Below are 21,750 nucleotides of genomic sequence, written 5' to 3'. Positions count from 1 at the left end.
AAACAAACCTTGTCAAATTATTCAACTTGGCATAAAGCTATATTAAGTAGTTTCTTCATGATTGTTGACAAATAAAGTAGAGCATGGATAAATAACTTTTTTTTCCCAAATGGCCACAAAAAAATTTGTACTAATATTGAGAAATGAAACTCAAGTTGACTTTAATTTTGCTTAATACCATCTCATGATTTAAAACAAAACAAACAAACAAACACATTCTTTCCACACATTTTTATGAGCTACTATTATTTGTTTGTTTGTTTTTAAACTTGAAGCTCAGTATATATTTATTCATTAACCGTCTTTTTTCCCCCCAGTGTTAAACACCAATTTCAGAATTTGAATCATATTGACATTGAAGTTACTGAGTGGACACAGCATAGAGACTATTAGAATGGAAGAAAAAAACTGTTTAGGCTACTGCAATCAAACATATTAGATTGTTTTCCACGTAACTTGACGTAAAGACATGAAACATGTAATTCTTACATTTATCCACGTGGTGGCAGGAAAGTCCAACTTGTCCACGTATTGAATGACGGCGCTTTGACGTGACGAATATTTCCATCCTCTAAGATTACCATTACCATTTGATGGGACTTTCTTTTTACATACAGTATATATAGTTTGTTGTATCATTGATATCATTAAAAAACAACTTATGTGTTTCATTACAACGTTTGCTGCAAGTTTAACAGTAATGCGGCATATATCCTTCCATCTATCTTTTATAACCAGTTTACAATTGTAGATACTGGAGAAGATATCAGCTGGCAATGTGTGAGGCCATCATTCACACTCTACAGGTCGCCAGTCCAAAACCACAGAGAGACAGTAGTCAATCATGCACTCATTCACACAAACAGTCCTCAGACTTATGACTTTGGATTGTGGGAGAAGAAAAACACAGTACGAGCAGTACCACCCAGCCAAGGTCAAACGGAGACCTGGGATATTTTTGGTGTGCGGAAAGAGTGCAAACTACATGACTCCTCAGTGTATTTTCAAACATTCATATTTTATTCAGACTACATGTGAACCCAGGCATTTCATTTGAAATGTTTGGGTCGGTGAGGTGTTATAAATAAAAAATGCAAACATGTTCATGGGCATTTGTTATTAGTGGCCATGACTGCTGCAGTGATAGAAAGATTATATTGTCACCATGGCAGTTTTCTTTGCATCACAGCCAAGGTAAAGTACAAGGCCATTTGCTGATTTGATATGTCAGAGCCGTGTATAAGCTACATGCAAGATAATACAAACAACATGATCCTTCATAATGTTTCCCCCTATGTGTATGAGACAATAAAAATGTTATGGCTCTTTAAGCTGAAGCATTTCTAAAGTTATTCTTTTACAATCGGCTTTACTTCACATCATAAACCTCTATATACTTTATTCGCACTGTATCACCCACACTGGGAAATAAAAACATTGCATATGGCTAAGTCCAGCATGAATTGCTTAACAAGGTTAGTTAATCAAAAACAGGAAACTCCCACATAGTACCTGGCTTGCCTGTGGTGTATTCGCATGCCTCAGTCCTGCAATTTGTGTTGTGATACAGATAAACACCAATGCTTTGTACAAAAGCCTGAAAATGTGACAGTACCTGTGTAGAAAGAAGCTGGAAGTATTTTCTTTCATATCATCAATAATAAAAGACATCAAAGCGAGGATTCGAATCTGCAAACATCTGATTCAAAGTCAACAACAACACACTGTTTCTGAATATAGTGCTTGTAATATAAATATTGATAATGTAACATGTAAATTGATTCAAAGAACAGACATATGTAGCATCAAAAGCATCCATATTTTTTTATATTGACCATTTATAGTAGCAGGATCACAAAAACAAAGATGTAAAGTATTGTGCTTTTTTTTCCCCCCCACCCACTGTTGCTCAAAATCTTCAAATGATCATAAGACATAAAACTTGACAAAGCTGCACACCTGTCACTACCTTTTAGTCACACTCTTCACACTATAACTCTGTCTGTGAGCGTGCGAATGTCAGTTTGAAAGTCACTTCCTGTTTTTATTTCTGCACTTGAGCATTTTACGGGACATTTCACTTTACAGGGCGTTGCCAAAGTACAGGTTGAAACATGATGCCACATGCAAATAACTGGTGAGGTTGCTCATGCGATGACACACTGAAAAACAAATAAGCCTATGGGAGCCACAAAAGAATCACAAGAGAATCAGATTACAGGTCACTCTGTTTATTTCATATTGCATGAATGGTTTTCATAAACCGTGCAAATAATACAACAGCAAAGTACGAAGAAGCACCTGAGAGAAAAAAAAAATAATTTAACAGGAGCTTCATTGGGCATTTTATATGTTAATGCAGGTCATTCCTCCTCTCACATCGTGTATCATTAGGGAAACACTGGGTCTCCCAGTCATCAGGGAATGTTTTGAAATAGGTCACTTCTCGACAACCTGATTTTCCCATCTGTGCATCTGAAATCATGTCAGCCACCCATCTGTGTGAGGAAAGGGAAGTCATTTCATTTCCAGCAGAACAGCGACTGCATAAAGGAGTATCGCATGGCTGCAGGAGGGAGCAGATCGGGCCAGTGACCACTCATCCATCTTATACCTACTTTATCCAGACTAAGGGAGCAGATGGCTGGAGAATATCGTGGCCAACACCCAGCGAAAGGCAGGGTACACCCTGCACAGGTCGCCAGTCCAGGACTAACAGCGAAAGACACGCACACGCATTCACAACTGCAGCCAAGTCACCAATTAACCAAAAATGCATGTGTTTGGATTGTGGGGAGAAAACGTTATGAGAAAAGGCATGCAGACCATCGGAGAACATGCAAACTCTACAAAATAAGGCCCCCGGCAGCCAGGAGTACCCAACCAGGGTACATCCTCCATAGAACTTTAAAATAGCTTTAAACTATTCATGAGCAGGTACATCTGCAATGATACTCCTGCTGTAACCACAACCTATGATGGACCCGTACAAAACACTTTGATCCCGCCATTCAGGCTTTGTCAGGCTTATTTTTTTAAACGTTAGAAATAATAGGTGCCTATCAGATGCTTTATATGATTATTATATGGAATCCTTACTTGTTCGCTCTGTTACCATGCCGGTCTCTGCATTCTCACTGGTTGACATAACATAACTTTAATCCTCTTCATTTCACACTTTGTTCTGATATTTGATGTTTTGCTATTCCTTCTGGCATCTTCTCATAGATTATGTTCTGCCAATACCCTCTGCCTTCTGTATCCAAGAAGTACTACATCCCCGAATGCTGTGCTACATATATTTCATACATTATGGTAAGTCTTTGTATTTGCTGTATTTTTTCCAGCAGAAAACACTAAACATGTTCAGAAGTTAGTAAATATGGTCACTTTCCAAATAAAGGGTAAATCCTGACCCATTGTACTTACTCATTGTGGAATCCCTGTTGCAGAAACATTGACTGCATATGAGCCTTCTTGCAGCCTTAGATCCTGAGGCGATTCTCTTCTGGTCGCTCTGTCGTGGAGGCTCTGGTCTTCAGCTGACCTCTAATTACTTTGCTTAACTGCAGCAGTATTTTTTGCATACCCGTACTTATCTTTTCAATTCAGGGTGGTGCAGAAATGGAGCCAATCCTACCAGTTAGAGGACTGAGCTTGTGCACAGAGAGGTTTGCAGGCTCAAATCCGACTGCTGACAGGCGACCACTGTGAGTCCGTGACCTCTGACAGCTCCCTGTGGTGCCCCGCTGTGGCAGCTCACTGCTCCCATCATGTATAGTTAAAGTGAACAAGGGAAAGATGGGTTAACTACTGAGAAATAATCAAGGCATGGAACACTCTGGACGGGTCACCATTGCATGTCGAGCACAGAGCGATACAACCACACACAGTCACTTTCACACCTCAGGGACATTAAGAAGACACAAATAAACCTCTTGTGCACTGTAGGAGGAAGCTGGAGTGAAAGCCCAGCACACACAGGAATAATATGCAGACTCCACTTAGGATGGCCCACAAAGAGAATAATTTCAGTGTGAGACACCTGTAATAATGGTGGCTGATCCCGAATACAATCCTCACACACTGTTGGAGCCACTCCCCTCCTGTAGGCTTCAGTCAATCAGGGACAAAACCCACTCGAAAGGCCTGGATGGTATTTGAAACCATGAGATTCTCGCTGTGCTTCTGGATACATAATGGACCGAGCCAAAAACATAACCTTCTCGGCCAACTTTCATCGACAAAGATAAGATAGATAAGATGGGTAAATGGGAAAAAAAAAAAAAAAGAATTCTCCAAGTGGATTAATGACAACAGAATTTGGGCAACCAACAAAGTTGGGCGAGAAGGTTATTTGTTTGTATGTATGTATGTATGTATGTATGTATGTATGTATGTATGTATGTATGTATGTATGTATGTATGTATGACCAACTTTTTGCCAAAACTACTTTCTCGAATGGCATGAACTTTTCAGGACTGATTTGTCATCACCCAAGGATCAATCTATTAGATTTCAGAAGGTTAACAGCTCAGCGTATCTGAATAAATCCCCCAAAACTGCAAAAAAAAAAGTCCTTTTCGTCTCCTGTCATCACACTAAATTCTTTTAACATTGATAACGCTGCTGTGTGATCAAAGAATAATGAGCAACTTCTTGCTTTGGTTGCTGCTATGTTGCGTGTTTTCATAGAAAATATTTTGTTTGTAGTTTCTGCCGAGACAGAGGACTACATTTCCCAGAACACCCCGCGCGGCGGAGCTCGCCGCACCTTCGCCGGGTGGAGCCTGTGAACGTGGGAACGCTGCTGCTGCTGCTGCTGCTGCTGCTTGTTGGGAGTGAAAATTGTTTGACAGGGAGGTCTGGAGACCTGTGCGCAGCGAATTTACAGCAGAAGTTAGTTGCAACTGTGTCGGGGAGCAGTTTTCGAGTCAGCCGGCGGAGGGGAGAGCACACTCGGCGGCGACCAATGCTTCGTGGGAGTGTAAGCAACAGGGCACGGAGCGAAATGTCAGGGACTGTCTCAGCCTTGAGCAACGGGAAGCGCGACTAGTACACCGCAACGCGGAAAAAAAAAAAAAAAAAAAAAAAAAAAACCCCAGCGGAGAGATAATGCGAATGGTGCGAAGATACCGAAATCAAACGAAATGGAAAAGATGTAGCGTCGCCGCGGCACCTCATATAGCTAGAACTAACGATAGAGTAGAAAATAGATAGCTAAGTGTAGAGCGGCTAGCGCGTGAACTAACGTACATGTAAAGTTATTCCCCGGAGGAGCTGAAGCGGAGCCCCGGAGGCGTCGGTCGAGTCACGAGAGTTCATCAGTTGTTGTGGAATCAGATAATTCGGAAGATGCTGCGGAGAAGACTGAACCGTCTGGTACGTGTGCCTGACAACACACTCACATACACACACCTACATACACACACACACACACCTCATATCGTTAGCTTCTGCCATCCAGCTGCTCCTGCTAGCGTTTTAAAGGCTGTGATTGTGTCCTGAAAGAATGCACTGCTGAGCAGCCACTTCCTCTAATTACTGCGTCCCACATGCCCCCCTCTTCAAAGCACATTAAAGACTCAGCTTTACAGTATATATACATGTATATAAAAACACAGAAACCTGTTACTTCACATTGGTCTGACTTGAGTTGAGCTATCTGCTTGGTAAGTTCCCCTCCCAGCCAGGAAGTCACGACAGATGCAGAGCTGCTGATGTTGGGCTGAAATGGACTTTTCTTGGTGAATCCAGATGTGCAGTCCCCACCTGTACACTGGCGGAAAACAACCTCGAAACTCCCACCACTTCCCGGATAAGTGGGCTTCTCTTCTCTGGAGTCCCACATACTAAAAATACACAGTCAATTATGACACTCGTCAATCCTCTGTGGCTTTTTATGCTTCAGTTGATTCATTTTTAATGAGTTGCTCAACAAATCATTGGGTCATTTAAAACGTCAAGTCCATGTACTTTATTGTGCCCCCCCACCCCTTTTACTGCATGTTTTAAAAATGATAAGTCTGTGTATTGAGCAATCACATTGACAAAAACATGAAGACATCATCTTGGACTCCCTCCATTTAAAAAATTAGACTTGCATGCAAACAAAAAATAAAACAAAAACCCTGTCCAGTATGACTCACACAATGATTTTGCAATGTGTAAAAATGACAAAAAGTACTGCGATTGGAATTGTTTTCATCAAAAAAAACCCCAAAGTGAATCAAGGATTTCTGAGGAATTGCTGTGTTTTTTGTATCGGCATGAGATTTAAAACAGCACTGAGACTCAAGCCAATAGATGTGTTGCAGCTGTGAACACTCACTTCCTTACTGGGAAGTAACACTCACACAGTACCGTTGCCTCAGAGGATGTGGCTGTTGGACCGTCACTGGGATCCATAATTTTGAAATAGCACCTATTTTCTCTAGTGGGGTTTTGTGAAGCGGTCGTCTCCCAATCGGAAGGTTGCAGATTCGATTCCCATCTCCACCTTTCTCAATCCATCCTAATGGTTTGACAGTGCCTTGCATTGGTGCGTGAATGTGAAAAGTGCCTTGGGACTGCTCACCCAGTTGAAACGTGTTATTTCAGTGAAATCTCTTTACCATTTTAGTGTGTTTACTTTTGAAGGTCTTGTAAAGCATAAACATTTTAAGCATTTTCTTAAACAAACCCAAAAACATTTGGAATTGTCTCAGAATGTCATTTAAATGCTTTCATTTTATAAAATGTTCTGTTAGGCCCTGAAACCAAACTGAATCTTGCACCCGTGCTTTAAATGTATACTGCTCAATTTGTCTAACTGAACATCTCGTATCTATTGTTAGTACTTCAATTAAGTTGTTTTTTGAAAAATATTTTTGCCCCGAACAATTGTTAGTGTAAATATTCCATTCTACCATTCTTCTCTATTGCTGGGATGCTGCATTCTGTGTAACTACTACCGGTAGCTTTTTTTTTTTTTTTTTAACACAAGAAGTTGGTGTTTTGCCAACATGAACTGCTTTGCCATCATATTTCACGATTGGTCAATTTAATGCATACCCTTTTAAAGTTCATCCATTGGTTTCATTGCCCTTTTCATATGAGGGCTTGTTGAAAGTGGAGTAACTATCTGCACGGCTGGGTTTATAAATGCTAAACCGCATTTACTGCCTCTTTATCATCCTCTTATGCACCAGGAACCTGTTGTCATCATTGGGCTGATTCGCCCAAACACTACGTGAGCAGTATAGATACTGACAGTGAATAAGGAGAAGCAATATAATAATTATAGTACCTGACCCCCCTCCTGGCCTCTCTCTAAGTGTTGCCGGGTCAGCTGATTTTCCTCCTCCTGGAGAGGATTGCTGCTGTAATTTCTCTCCGGAGCGAGCTGTAAATAATATTTTGTGCAGCGCAGCCAGCCACACTGTCATTGATGCACACAGCGCCGTTATCTCGGGCTCAGGCTCTTCTGCCTCCCGGATCACACCGCACTCGTTTTGCCCACAAGAGGTACGCGTGCATAACGACGGGGGGGGGGGGGGGGGGGAGAACGAGCGAGTGGCTGCTCAAATCGAAAGAGCGCAGAGGAAACCTCTCGTGTCTCCCTCCACTCTACCAGCGTGATGCGCCGTGCCACCAAACCGAGAGTGTGTCTTTGGAAAATCATTAAAGATGGCTGTGGGAACAAGTGGGGCAGGGCTTTTCATAGGGGAGGGGAGGGGGGTTGGGGGGTTGGGGGGGGGGGGCGCTCCAGAGGTTGTAATGCTCTTGACAGGAATGCAAAATCACACAGTCGCCTTTGATGTTCGTTCAAGCCCTTGAAGGCGGCAGTGTGATCTGCGAGAGGTGGAGCCTGGCGGAAATGTGATAGTATTCATTGTGGGAGCCCCTGCCTTGAGTGCAAGCAGAGCAGCACAGGCGCATGAAAACACCATCGCCCAGGCAGCACCTCAGTATCTTCTTTTTTTTTTTGCACCATGGTAACTAGTAGATCTCCTCCTACTCACTTACTCAGTTAAAATTACACGTGTGAAGTTTCTGCTTTATATTTTTTGACTTGCACAGTAATGCAGCAAAGCCTCCTTTGGTCAAGTATTGAGCAGAAGGGGTACGTCCAGCCTCCCGTGAACTATCCCATTAGGAGGATGCTAACTCTGCAGGTGCCTCTGCTCTGTGCACAAAGACAGGAAATGATCCCATTGAAACAACCAGAACCCCTTTGTGCTTGGACTCTATATGATTTTTGGCTAAAACTTGATTATTTTCAAGGGGAAAAAAATGTGGGACATTGTCTATCTTTAGCTTTGTGGTTTTAAAATTCCACAGCAAAATTGCTTTTACCTTAAATCAACTGCTTATTATTGCTTAATTGCATGCTTAAAAAAAGTTTTTAGTTAATGCGTATATGTACAGGCTGACAGGCCTCACCATGCCCCCTCAAGCTCCGTCCTGACTTTATTGTGACCTTAGTAGATCACTAGCAGCCCCTCAACTGGCAGGAAATGTTACAGCACTGCGGGTCTTAATGTTTTTGAAGCCCCAGGGCTCCACAAACTTGTTTCCAGGATCAACCAAGAGCGCCCGCAGGTCTAAGATGTACATGCAAACATTCCTTCTCTCTATCCAACACAGGCAAGATTTAGCACACAACACACTTTAAAAAAAAACCCAACATATCTTTAGTTTTGTGCAAACAGATTGCCTCACTCTAAATGCATTAGCTCACGAATTTGTTCTTCAATGTGAAAGCTAATGTCTTGTGTGTAGGTGTATGGAGTCCTTTTTTTCAGTGTTCAATAATGTTCAGTACATTCACTTTTGTTGTATTTTCATTTAGTTCTTTTTTGTAATAAAATAGCTAGGAACACCTGTTGGAAATGTATTGGGGTTCGTTTAGTAAGTGATGAGATACCAGTGTCCTCAGAGTTGTCACCCTTGAGTGAGCAGTGGAAGGGAAGAGTGCATCTGACAGCCACGGACCGTACGACGCACGAGGAGCCGTTTGATTTATCATGCCTGTTTGATTAGGAAAGATGCGTATCGATTACAGCCGCGCTCCGTTTTGCCGCCATTAGTCTTGCAACCGTGAACTGGTTGGCAAACAGAATTGCTTACTCTGATCTCTTTCTCTTCCTTCCTCTCTCCGTATGGCCTCCTGCACCCTGTCCAGTAACGGAAGCGCAGCCAAAGGAACTCATCTGCAACACAGGATGATAAATATATTTAGTATGGGGAGGAGGCTGTGTGAAAGAATAAATCGCCGGCTATGGGATAGTAGGCTGACGAAATAAAAGCAAGGCACCCCCGAAAGCCCTACGTGACTCGAACCTGAGAAAGTGAAGTGAAACCAGGGGGTGTATCTCACCTCTTTGCACCTCTCCATCTCTTTCTCCACCTAATGGACAGACACTTTTTTCCCCCCCTCTTGCCTCCTGTAGTGGATAACATTGAAGTGGATGGTTCAGGTTAGTTATAAAAGGACCACGGGTGGCTTTTTGTGGCAATTTTCCACTTTCCTTTAAAAGCTAGGTTGAATTCTCAGTTTGTACCTCTAAATAATTCAGGTTGCTTCATTTATTTTGAATTCTCCTCACATTACTCCTCCCATTCCTGACCCACGTATCCCCGCCACGCTAGTGGCACTCAAAATGCATCCTCATCATCCATATATGTATAAAGGCTCATCCAGAGATTTTCTCTGCCATGCTCCGGCTCGAGCATTACTCGGAGTGCGTTTGCAGTGAGATGTGAAGAGAATGCTGAGATGTGTGTGTGTGTTTGTGGTGTGACTGCGTGTTATTTTTTCCCCCTCCGTGTCTGTCTCGCTCTCTGCTTGAGCTTGGAGGAAAAGGGGAGAGACGTCAGCATCTGCGATGTCTCATCATCCCTGTTTTTTCATTGTCACCTGAAATGAAGGGGTTCTCGCTGACACAGAGAAAGGCGAACAGCATGTGAGGATTTAACGAGTGTTTGAAGACATGCCAACCCCCCCTCCCCAACACACACACACACACACACACACACACACTCACACACACACACACACACACACACACACACACACACACACACACACACGCTCAACACATAGGTTAAGCAACAGCCTATAATATTTATCTCCAAACTCCCAGCAAGGCATGGGGTGTTGCTCACTCACAGAAAGAAAAAAAAAAATGCATGTGGTCACAGTTCAGTGGGAGGAAATGCTTGGTAGGACAAGCGCAACCAATGGTGCTCTTTCAGCTGGGGAAGCACGAGAAAGGAAGGATCATATTGATTTTTGTCATTAGTCTCGTTGCCCTCCTATAGAGTGTCTCAGGATAATTAATCAAATGGCAATTACACTCAGTGTTGCTCGGTGCATCATAGAAGATAATGTCATCAGAAGGGCTGCCGCTGAGATGGAGATTTCTTATTGAGGCTCGTCAGCATTACGACGCGCTTCAAATGCCCTTTTTGTTGGTATTGCGTGGCTCTGTGCCAGACATGGTGTGGGGAATGACGACTATTGTAGTGTTGATCAATGTGGTTAAGTCACAACCCGCACTGTGTAGAAACAGCAGCTTGATGGAGCATCTTCCTCTAAGTAGCTGGAGCTGGTGACTTGTCGCTCGCACACGCATGCAAGCAGGGCACAGAGAGCCTGTGCACTTGGCTGGAAAAACCATACTCCATTTAAGGCTATGCTACTTTAAATTCTCTTTAATTATAGATTAAAGTGTGACGAGGCAGGAGCTCCAGATGCACTCCTTTTTACCAGCCCTCTCAAAACACACAGTGTTGAGGTCTGCCCCCGAAGAACCCCAGAAAATAATGCACTCTTGTCGTTCTCTGCAGCACTTACTAAACTCACTTCTTCCCGAGCAAAGCAACTGCAGAGGCAAAGTTCGAACTCCATAAGGAAGAGTAGCACCATCTTACAACTAAATATTCTGTAAATGAATGTTCAAGACTGTTTCCACAGTTAAAACATAACTTGCTGACTGAATATAAAATATGTTTGTTTTGCATGTTCAGGCTGCATTTGTGCCCTTTGTGAGGTCTATTTAAGGTTATATTCAGAAGAACAGTGCGTGACTGGCTGTAGACCTGTGTCAGCATTGTGCGACTTTCATTCACGTTTCCTGTGTAACCGCGATCACTTAGTGTGCGCTGATGTGTTTTTTTCTTTTCCTCATTTCACTTTTGATATTCAACAATAGGTACGATCAGAGGTTTCTACCAAAAGTGCTTTATGGTTTCTTTTGGCATTTTAGGCCGATTAAAATTAAATGATTTATTTCTCCTTTTAGGGGAAACTGTTACGCTCCTGGCCACCTGTTACCCGCTTACAAAACGTCCAACATCCCTTCAGACGTCAGAAATTTTAAAAGTTTTTCACAAGCCTGTGTGTTGCAAAAACAGTTCACACAAAATACCGTCCGTGGCTTTTTGAAGCAACTGAATGATTGAGGAAGTGGCTCCCAGTGCGACGGGTGGATAGTGCGACGTGTGGATGAGATTCCCCTCCTCCCCATTGTCGAGGGACACAAGTCTAATGTAGGCCAGTACCAGCCCATGGTACAGTACACTCTGTGTCTACTACAGCTGCAGGGATACTACTAGAACAATGAGCCTTTGCCTATCCACGACAGCTCCTTCGGATCAGCCCTCAGCTCAAGTTGGACCATAATTACACTGTGGCGCTATTCATCACTGTGTGCAGACAGCGGACAGAGGCGAGAGTAGCTATTAATATGGGGTCGTCATGCTTTGTCATAGGCCAAGTGTTGGTGAGCCCATAATGGAGGTAACCCGTGTTACAGTATCTTTACGGAGTGTTCTTGCTACGTTTCTGATGTGAACTTAATGTTTGTTTTTAACCTTTTGCGATCTACCCCAATTCGTTCAACTATTTGAAATGCTGTTTTGTACTTTTGAACTGTTTTGTGATTTTATTACGGTGTGAGGCAAATTTCAATTTCTTCTGCTTGAATTGAATTGAGCTGTACGCTGTATTGTAATTGAGGAGGGCAGAATAATGCAGCATCTTTATATCTATGAACGGATTCAGTTGACTGTGAGTTTGTTGTGTGGGTCAGTCACCTCCTAAAATTATTTTTTAAATTTTATTTATAATTGGTTTTAAAACCGTGGATCCTTTTCAAACCATAGCTTTTTTGTTGTTGCCTTTTTTCTGGCCAACAAACAAATGGCAAGTTCACTCGAAATAGAACATGAATTGTGGCATAATTTACAGTGTCGTTCAGCCTCATAAACATAACTCGAACAATGTCCAACTCGTATTTATTTAGATTTTTTGTTAAATCATGATACATTTTTTGTGTATTCAGCTTTTCATTTGTAACAAATAATAAAAAGTTGCCATTGGTCGCCAAACCAAATAGATTTTGTTTAGCTTTCACGATTTCATCAGTTTAGACGCTTTCATCCAGTTCATTAGAAATCATATCAACTTTAATAGATTCACATTTAATTTCATCTGTATGAGTGAGTCTGGTTTCCATACTTTGTATATAAGTATGTTGGGTTTCATCCTCATGTTCCACCCACAGAAATTCAGTACGACATTTCATGTTAAATGGTTATTCTACGTTTTCTGTACATGACTGTGATTGTGTTGTGTAGTGTGGTGTAGTGGTTATTTCTCTCTCCATTGCCTGGATTTTCCTGGTTCAATTCAAGATTAGGCGTGAGAGAGAGATTGTGTATTGTCTCTGGGCTTGTTTAGGGAACTCGGCTTTCCTCCCACAGTCCAAAATCTTGCATTTGAGGTCAATTGGTGACTCCGAATATCTGAACGTGAGCATGTGCAGGTGTAGCCAGCCTTAGTTGCATAAAGCATTATAGAAGGTGGATGGATGGTATTTTGTGAGTCTTTTATCAGCTCAGATAATGAAGTTAGGATTTTACAGTCTTTATTTTATGAGCCGATTATGTTTGCCAGTTGGTATCGAAAATTTCTCTTTTAACTATGAATAAATAATGTAAAATATTCTACAAAATAAGCTCAAAAGATGTCACTGATACCTAAAGATGTTAATGACAGTGTGCTATTATATGTTCCAGTTGAATAGAGTAGCTGTAGTCATACTTAGGTTTTTTTTTGAAAAGTCCATTATACTTTATTATCACAGAAGTTCTTTGTACCGAAATTAGACAAATTAGTGCAAGTGAGAAAGCTTAATTAAGAACACGTTTGCTGCACAGAAGAATGCAAGAAAGAGGAGAGCACTTGGTGAAGTCATTGTAGTGACAATCTTCTCATTTTGGTTTGACAGTTAAATGTCTTTGTGCTATATTTTCCTCAAAAGGTATCGTCGCCTCTGTAAATTCAGCACTCGGCAATGAGTACTTGGATGTGTAATCAAACCTGAGCGAGCCACAATTAGTGAGACAGAGTGAGCATGGTGCAATAGCAAGAGAGGGAATGAAAGAGCGGTTAGTGCCAGATAGAGTACTGCAGTGACGAACCGCTTTGAGTCCACACAGGGATCTTTCTGCTCACATTCAAACGTTCATCACTCAACTCGATGGAATCTAACATAGTGGCAACTTTATGCTACTGCAGGCTCGTTTTTTTTTTCTGTTGTCATTGACGTGTATTGAAACACTTCGAGGGAGATTAGACACTTGTTGCATTCATTCATTAGTGTCTTCCCAGAACAATATAAAATTTTCTGCACTTTACATGTTGTGCTATATTACATTATCCTGACAATTCCATTGCACTAAAAAATGATATTATGAGAGCCAATTAACTTTTTTTTTAAATATTATGTCACAATACTGCTACCTGGATTGTCTCTGATCACAAAAACACCAAACTTGGCCAAAACACTAAGTGTGCTTTCACTGTGCCAAAAGAACAAGAAAAGCCACCTCTGAAAGTATGTGCAGTGTTTTGTTATTGTTTAGCATGATCAGCTTTTTTTATCAGCAGCAGTCAAGGACAGTTCTGAGTGTGTGTGATGCCTCATAGCCCAGGATACAATCGTCCTCGGAATTCATGTAGAAAAATAAACCCATTCCCTAAAAATGTGCTGTAAGTTCAGCTAAATTTAGAGCCGAGTAAAATTAAAAACAGAATCCAAAATACTGTTTTAAGGGCTGTACAAGGTAACGCAATAATATAAATTTATAATAAATTAATAAAAATCTATTCATTGTTGTTCACTTTATCTGAAATCAAAACGCAATAAACTTATGCTTACTGCGATTTGTTTCGTATTCTCAACAACAAATGTAACTTCAGCATAACTGAGTGAGTCAGTGACACGGACACGATGTTCACTGCTATGTGCGTTATTAAGACTCAACAAAAGAAAGAGGAAGGCAATTAAAAGAACTGCACAAGTTATTAAACCAAATAACTTTTGAACTTAGGGTCTCCATCTGGCCATATATATACATATATATAAAAAAATATATATATTTTTTGCCCGTAACAGTTTATTTGATTGCAAATAAAACTTGCTATTATTTGAAATCAGCCATTTTAATTGTTGCCCAGCATTAGTTATTTTTAGTCAGGAGGTCTGCGACTTCATGTTATGTCTTTTGTATGGATGCTAATTATATTAAATCAATAACAGTGAATACATTTTAAAATTTTGAATTAATAGTGATTTTTGCGGAACCATATCACCCACCCAAAGGCTAATATATTTATTATTTAATGCCATAGTTATTGTCTCGTTATAAATACACCAAAATTCCAGCACCCTCTTAAAGATGAGCAGGACAAGATGCAGTCAAAGCTGATGTTTAATGTTGTTGATGGACTAAGTACCTCACAGAGCACACATTTCTTCCAGCTTAACCACACGAGAAACCAAACCGCACGGAGCATGTTTCATTTTGGCCGAGAGAATTACACGGAGTGTGTTCTGAGGTCAGATGGGAACATGGGCTCAACAATGAATCTATCATGGTAGATGTAGTGCAGTTTGTTGGAGGTACACGTGCAGGATATAAAGAAGTACAAGCATCAGTCCCCGGTGCTCTCTCTCCTTTGCACAGCGCCCTCACACCTCATTAAATGTGTTTAAGTAGATTTTTGTGCGTGCGTTTTTTGAAGCTTAATGGCACAGTCCCGGCATCATGAGCTGGTAGAGCTTAGTGTTTTTCTCCCGCATACCAGAAGTTACAAAACCACAAAAGCAGGGTGTTCAGAAGAAAGCTCGACCTGCTGTATTCTTTCAGGCTGACTTTTTTTCAATTTAATTCAGCACTTTTGTAAGAAAAAGTTGAAGCATCGATTTTGTTTGACCACGAAATCTATTTGTGTCAGGTGAAATAATACTCACTGTACTAAGCCCCCCCCCCCCCCCCCCCCCCCCCCCCCCCACTGCTCGTGGTGTCATCTTGATGCCTCGTCTGGTGATATACACACGTTGGCTGCTGGAGCTGCACTTCAGTTAATCCTCAACGTAGCAGCTTAACAACTAAAGAAGCAAACATCAAAACACACTTCACTGTCCCGCGCAGCCCTTAGAGCCAGAACCACTGGTGGTATGCTCTCTGACTGACTACCTGACCATAAATGGGAGCATGTTTGTGTCAATGAAGACATGCCATGTCATAGGCAACTTCTATTGTTGTTATATTCTTGTCAGATGCACATTTCACTTGAAGGTTGTGCATTTCCACTGCTTGAACTTTGGCCCGGAACGTCTGGCTCTGCTGGAAACGTTGTTGTGGAAAGTTTTGAGAAGATGGCTTTATTGCTTGGAACCAGTCCCAGATCAGAGGAGAGTGTTTTCAGATGGTCTAGAAACTTCTAAGGTTGGGCTGACAGCTGCGGAGTTGTGTTGCATAATTCAGTCCAAACATGTTGTCTTGCTTGTGTTTGTGGTAAACTGTGATCGGAATGATGCAGTAATGGCAGATGTTAGTTAACTCACCAACCCTACATGAATTAACACTGAAGGAACTACCCACCCGGAAGGCGAAATGAAGAATTCCTGTTGGATGAGCATTGATCAGAGATGTTGAAATGGTAAATCTGGCTCATGTCATGTAATGTTTTAGTACACCAGAATTTCGGACCTACTGGTCTTTCTGTTCTGTATGCGATGAGTTTGAGTTGAAAACACTCCCTTAGTCTAATGAACATGGGTATCAACAACGCTCAAAAATAGTGATACGTTTGCCTTGTTCAGTAAATGCCTCATGAAGAGGAGCTTTAATCGAATCAATGGTGTATAAAGAAAATCTGTGGTTTGTAACCTCGTGGTGTGAAGCTCCTCCTACTTGGTTTTGATATTTAGAACAGAAACAACTTTCAAAAGGCTGCTTCAGCTCAACAACCACATATGAAGTTGGTTCACAATTTATAATCTTAGGTATTTATCACCTTCACTTACAGTTACAGTGGAGTTGTAATCTCGTTCATTTCCACATTGCAGATCACCGCCCCAGAAATTTGGGATGCAGCGCCAAATGTATTTAAAAATATGATGTGAAGAGTTTGGCAGCGACCCTGCTCTTGGTTATCACATCAAGTTGCAGCAAGCGGGCCTCGTAGTTTTCTGGTCACTCAATGCGCTTGTTCAGCCAACAGCGTGCAGATTGTGTCAAAACAGTAGAGCCACTGAACAGTGAGATGGTGTGACAGGACGCAGTGTCATCAGACCAAAGTCATCATTGGGAGTTTGGCAGGAGCTGAATGCAGTCTTAGGTCAAGCTCTCAGTAGAGCACCAAACTCTCCCATCTCCGCATGAGCTCCTTTTACAATATGTGCATAATTTCATTTATAGAATCGTTTAATGCAAACTTTCAGCCTCACTCAATTCTCTAATGCCCCATTTATTTCTGTCTGAGCAATTATATAACGGCTTAATTGACCACTGGATGTTGCCTTTATTGATCTCTTTTCGTGTTTTGTGGCTCAAGCTTTTTCGTCAAGGATGAATGTACTGTTAGATATTGACACACCGGCACTTGACTCTCTGCTTTACTTACTAACATCATTGGCATTGAATGGCTTTGTTTGACCGTTTGACAATGAGGCAAAGGTAATGCAATCAATTTGATTTTTCCTTACATTAGCATTTCTTTTACGAGCCTTTCCCTCACTATTTTGACGCTGGGCATTGCAATCACGTAACGGCTCAGAAATTAAATGAGTGCCTCCGTCTGGCCCTCATTATATTTTATTGTCACTAAACAAATAAATCAATGGTCATTCAATAGTTCTTTTCTTATCTCAACGACCCAGTGTGCACAGTAATTCTTTTAAGAGTTTGGTACAAGTGTAAGATGTTCACTGGTGGGAGCCAGACTGCTCGCATTGCTGCCTGTTTGACCTGAAGAACCAGCCAGTACCCCTTCACTTGTGCTTTGTCTCAACGCTAATTTGGTTTGCAAATAATGTCCACAGTTGCATTTTTTTTTTTTGTGTTTGTTTTGTTTGTTTTGTCTCTGTACATTTTTGCACATTACCATCTTTCTGGCCCTGCATTGTTCCTCAATGTATTATTAATTATTCACAGCTTTGTCAGCAGTACAAGCTTATACGGAAGAAGGGCAACTTGTAGAAAGGTTGTATCTGATTCAAATAAACAAACGAATGTAGTCCACGGGAGTGCACTTGGCTCACGGCTCCTGGGAGCTGGTTGCCGTTTGATATAGAAAACCTGGCAGTGCCTATGTCCTTGGATCTTGTTGTGCTTCCTTTCTCTCACTCTTTTTTTCCCTCCCACTCTTTCTCCCATCCTCCTTTGGCAGCCAGGCCTTTTCCGGTCCTGCAGGAGTGTCAGTGTCTGCAAGAGTGTGCAGGGGATGGTACAGTTGACATCCATGCCGAGGCGTCAACATGGCTGCTCATGTATATGGCAGCGTTATGCAAGATTTCGAGGCTTTGTTTTCTCGAAGATGGGGAATAATTCAGCCTGAACACCACGCATTTGGCCTTCATTTTTGTGTTGCTTGACCGCTAATGAGAAACAAATGACTGTGCGAACTGGTGTTATGTAGTCACTGTTGTTGTCCCCACATGCATAAATTAAGCTTCTGAGTGTTTGAGGCTATTCTTTGATCCAACCTCTTGTCAGAAACAGACTTCGAGCAGCCTGCTCTCCAGGTGGCCTCAATTCACATGCTCCCTGGCATTTTTCCAGGATCTGTGGTTCATGGTAATTTGTCCCTTGAATCCACACGATGCCGTCTTTAATGTTGAATAAAACTGACCCCCCCCCCCCCCCCCCCCCCCCCCCCATCAGCAGAAGTTGAATGAATTACTAACGAACTTTCAGTTGAACACATAAGATAACAAAATTTTAAAACTATAACCCGGGGGTAATGTTTTTGTGGTCGCAATGTATGGGATCAACCATTCACTTATTGAAAAACATGAATCACCATCATAGGGATTTTTGTGAGTGAACTGCATCGTTTTCAGCTTTTCTGCTGCCTCTGTCTAAATGGACATTGTTTTCAAAACGCCATGTAAACGTGACGCTAAACAAAAAGGCAAAAATAATGTGTTTTCACTAGAAACATGATGTTAATGGTGCCTTAGTGTGTAACTTAATACCGTTGACACTACATGGCACTGTTTCTCATAAGCAGCGAAGCACTATATGCTCAACATTGTACAACGTGACACACATATTCCTTGTGTAGTTAGTTGGATTATCTGGTTTTTCAAGCCTTTTCAAACCTCCTCCAAGACTTGGAAAGTTCTAAAAAAAAAGAAATAAAAAAATCAGGATTTGGAGGACTGACCTGAATGAAATGCAAACACTAAGCGTACCATTTCTTATTCTCAACTCGCAGATCATCAGGTGTGTGCTGTCGTTTCAAAACACATTACGTTTCAAGGTGGCTCTTTACTGTCACCCGTCCAAGGAAAGGCTCTGTAATGGTCACACATCATTAGTATTGTTGTTGGCACCACGCCAGTCTTGTCTTGGAATTAGGAATGGTTTGCCTTGCATTTGTCTTTCGGTTTTCTGTTTACTTATGTCAGTTGACAAAATGCAAAATAGACGGACCCATTGGTGTGAACATTATTTTCACATCAATAATCAATTCCTTTTAAGTAAATCTGGGAGGGCTGATGTTCTAAACTTGATCACTTCCAAGAAATCTTTGATTTTTCACTAAAGAGAGTCCTTAATGTCTTTGGCTGCTTGTTTAAGGTTTTCTGTCCTTCAAGATTTCCTCCCAAAATGGCAGAATAGCAGCAACTTTCAGAACTGCTGCCAAGTTTTGTACGCTGCTCTGTGTATTAGGGTATTTATATGACATTTGATACAGCAAAAATCTTAGCAAACATTTAATACATTTCATCATGTTAATATTTAATGAATATCACATATGAAAATTAGTTATAAAGGTGAGTTTGAATGAAGCGTGATTGTTGGTGCCAGATGTGCTGCTCTAAGCTTTTCACAAATTTCTGAGGTCCATCCATAAATGAGCATTTTTGAGATTTACAGTGAATGATCACAAAAAATACCGTGAGAAACGGTTGTCGGTAGGCGCAATACTTTGAATATTGGAGCACATGGACAGCAGCAGAGAACCACACCTGGTGCCTCACCAACCACAGGAAAGGGAAGTGAACATTCAGCGAAGGACAATATTTGCATGCCCTCAGCATCCAGCAGTGTAACGCGACATGCCACAATGCTTGAATAATCTTGGACTGGCTTCCTGAGCATGACAACAAGCTCATTGTTCTCAGATGATCTCCAGAGTCACCAGTTCCCAATCCAACTGAGCAAAATCGATATGGTTGAACAGGAGACTTAAATTATGAATGTGCAGCTGACAAATTTGCAGAAACTGGTGACAACTAATAGTTCACAGCAGTATATTTGTGGCCAGACAGGCTCATCATGTAAGCAATTAAAGTGCTTCTCATACTATTAAGTACTTTCCTATTGATTCTCTTAGCTGTTGAATTGAAATAAAAAACATGGAAGGGCAGGATGAGGGGAGACAGAACGTTGATGACAAAATACTTCACAACTTCATCTTTTAAAAATTCCTTTATCTAAATCAATGGCGGTTTAATTCCCCATCTAGTTCTGAGCATATGTTTGAAATTACCTCAGGCAAGGCACTAAACCATGAATTGCCACAGATGGTGTGCGAGCACCTTGCACGGAAACAGTCATGACTGGTATGTGATGATGTGCTAGTCTGCACAATGTATGTGGTATTAACTTGAGTATAACACATACTCTACTAATCAGTAGGTGTGCTTTTGCCCCCAATTAGGTAGACGTGTGTGGAGCTTATTGAGCATCATGATGATAGAAAGTTTGTTGATAAGCAAGGAAAATTTGAGCAAAGAAGTAACTTGTGTTTAACCTTGAAGTCACATCTGTCGCATACTCTGTGGTGAAACACGAGTATGCTGCAACACTCGGTGAGACTCATGGTTGTTGAAAACAAATGCTCGTTGTTCCACCATAGTCAATACATCTGTTCTTTACAGAAGCTCCTTCAAGCTGTGTCAAGACAATTGAACCAAACAGGAAGTTGACACACAAAAGGCACTGAGAATCGTTTCATTTTCAAAATAAGTAGTATGTTGAGAACAGACTGATTCATTTCTTAACTTTTAACACTATGTCATGCCTGGTGGACATAAGGTGTAATTCAGATGCACAAAAGCACTCAAATCAAGGCAAGATGGCCAAAAACAAGAAACTGCTCCTCTCCTGAAACGCTGCTGGTGGGAACTGCAGATGCACATGTGGTGGGAAAAACAACACCGCCCAGTCATAACTGGTGAACGATAAGTGCAAGAGACACAACACCGGAAAGACATTAACGTCATCGGCTTATGCGTTTTTAATCTCGAAGTCTTACTGCGAAAATCTGAACGTACAATATTATGACACATTGTATGTTCTCTTAATATTGTCTCATGCTAACAGCATGTGTGGATGGTCAAATGTGACTGAAGTGCTTCGAGATTGCAAAAAGTGGTGTGAGGCAATATATAATTAAAGTCTGTACACTCAGTCTTTCATACTCTGGATCATTTCTACATGATTACAACAGCAGTGTGATAAATAACAATAACGTCTTAATTGTTGGAGGACTTGGGGTTAAGTTTCTGTCACCAATAATTGTTCTTGACTTTATTCCTTTTTTCTTAAGTGTTTTCTTATAAAAGTCCCTCTTGTTAAGCTTCACTTCCTTGCCTGTTTTATGAATAGTAATGAAAGGCAAACACTCAGAGTAAAGTAGACTATTGATTCTGCCCCTACAGGGTCAACAACTTGTCATATCTTACGGGGATTTATTGATTAGTCGGTTAGTTGATCCTTGATAGATGTAAGAATTGCCTTCATTCCTGAGATCTTCTCTTCGATAAGGAGCATCCATGAGCAAAAGACAGATGTGCGTTGGAAACAAACGTGAGCGTTGTTGCTCGACATGATCTGACATATTGGCTCTGTTAACGCATTCTTGAAGCCTGTTATATTTTTCCACCCAAAGCCTTGTGATGTGTTGCATCAGGTCAGAAACTGAGGGAACTGGCACAGGATAAAGCAGTTTTTCCCATTACATTCAGCCTTCTTAAGACAGGGAGTGTGTTTAAATTCACAAATTTGCTATTCAGTGACATTAATTATGACCTTGATGCACTAATCAGGGATACTGGATTCGGTTCTGGCACATAATGGCCTTATTAAAGCGATTGGATGTCACTGATCTTCATAAATCATGTTTCTGAACCACTGTTATAAAGTTGTAACGGTGCAGATGAATAACCTTTTACAGA

The 21,750-nt window shown here is 41.3% G+C and overlaps 1 protein-coding gene across 4 annotated transcripts in view; it reads left to right on the top strand.

Annotated features, from left to right (window-relative positions):
* Positions 1-4,813: 4,813 nt before the first annotated feature.
* The window catches only part of atp11c (ATPase phospholipid transporting 11C (ATP11C blood group)), a 44,030-nt gene continuing 27,093 nt past the window's right edge, over positions 4,814-21,750 (top strand). For all 4 annotated transcript variants that reach the window (XM_080502165.1, XM_080502166.1, XM_080502164.1 and 1 more), the window contains exon 1: positions 4,814-5,383. In XM_080502165.1, the coding sequence (XP_080358291.1) occupies positions 5,357-5,383 (27 nt within the window). In that variant the 5' untranslated portion in view covers positions 4,814-5,356. The remainder of the gene's footprint in view (positions 5,384-21,750) is intronic.

Source organism: Blennius ocellaris, assembly GCF_963422515.1.
Source record: "Blennius ocellaris genome assembly, chromosome: 9".
Classification (NCBI taxonomy): Eukaryota; Metazoa; Chordata; class Actinopteri; order Blenniiformes; family Blenniidae; genus Blennius; species Blennius ocellaris.
This window is presented reverse-complemented; position numbering and strand designations above follow the sequence as displayed.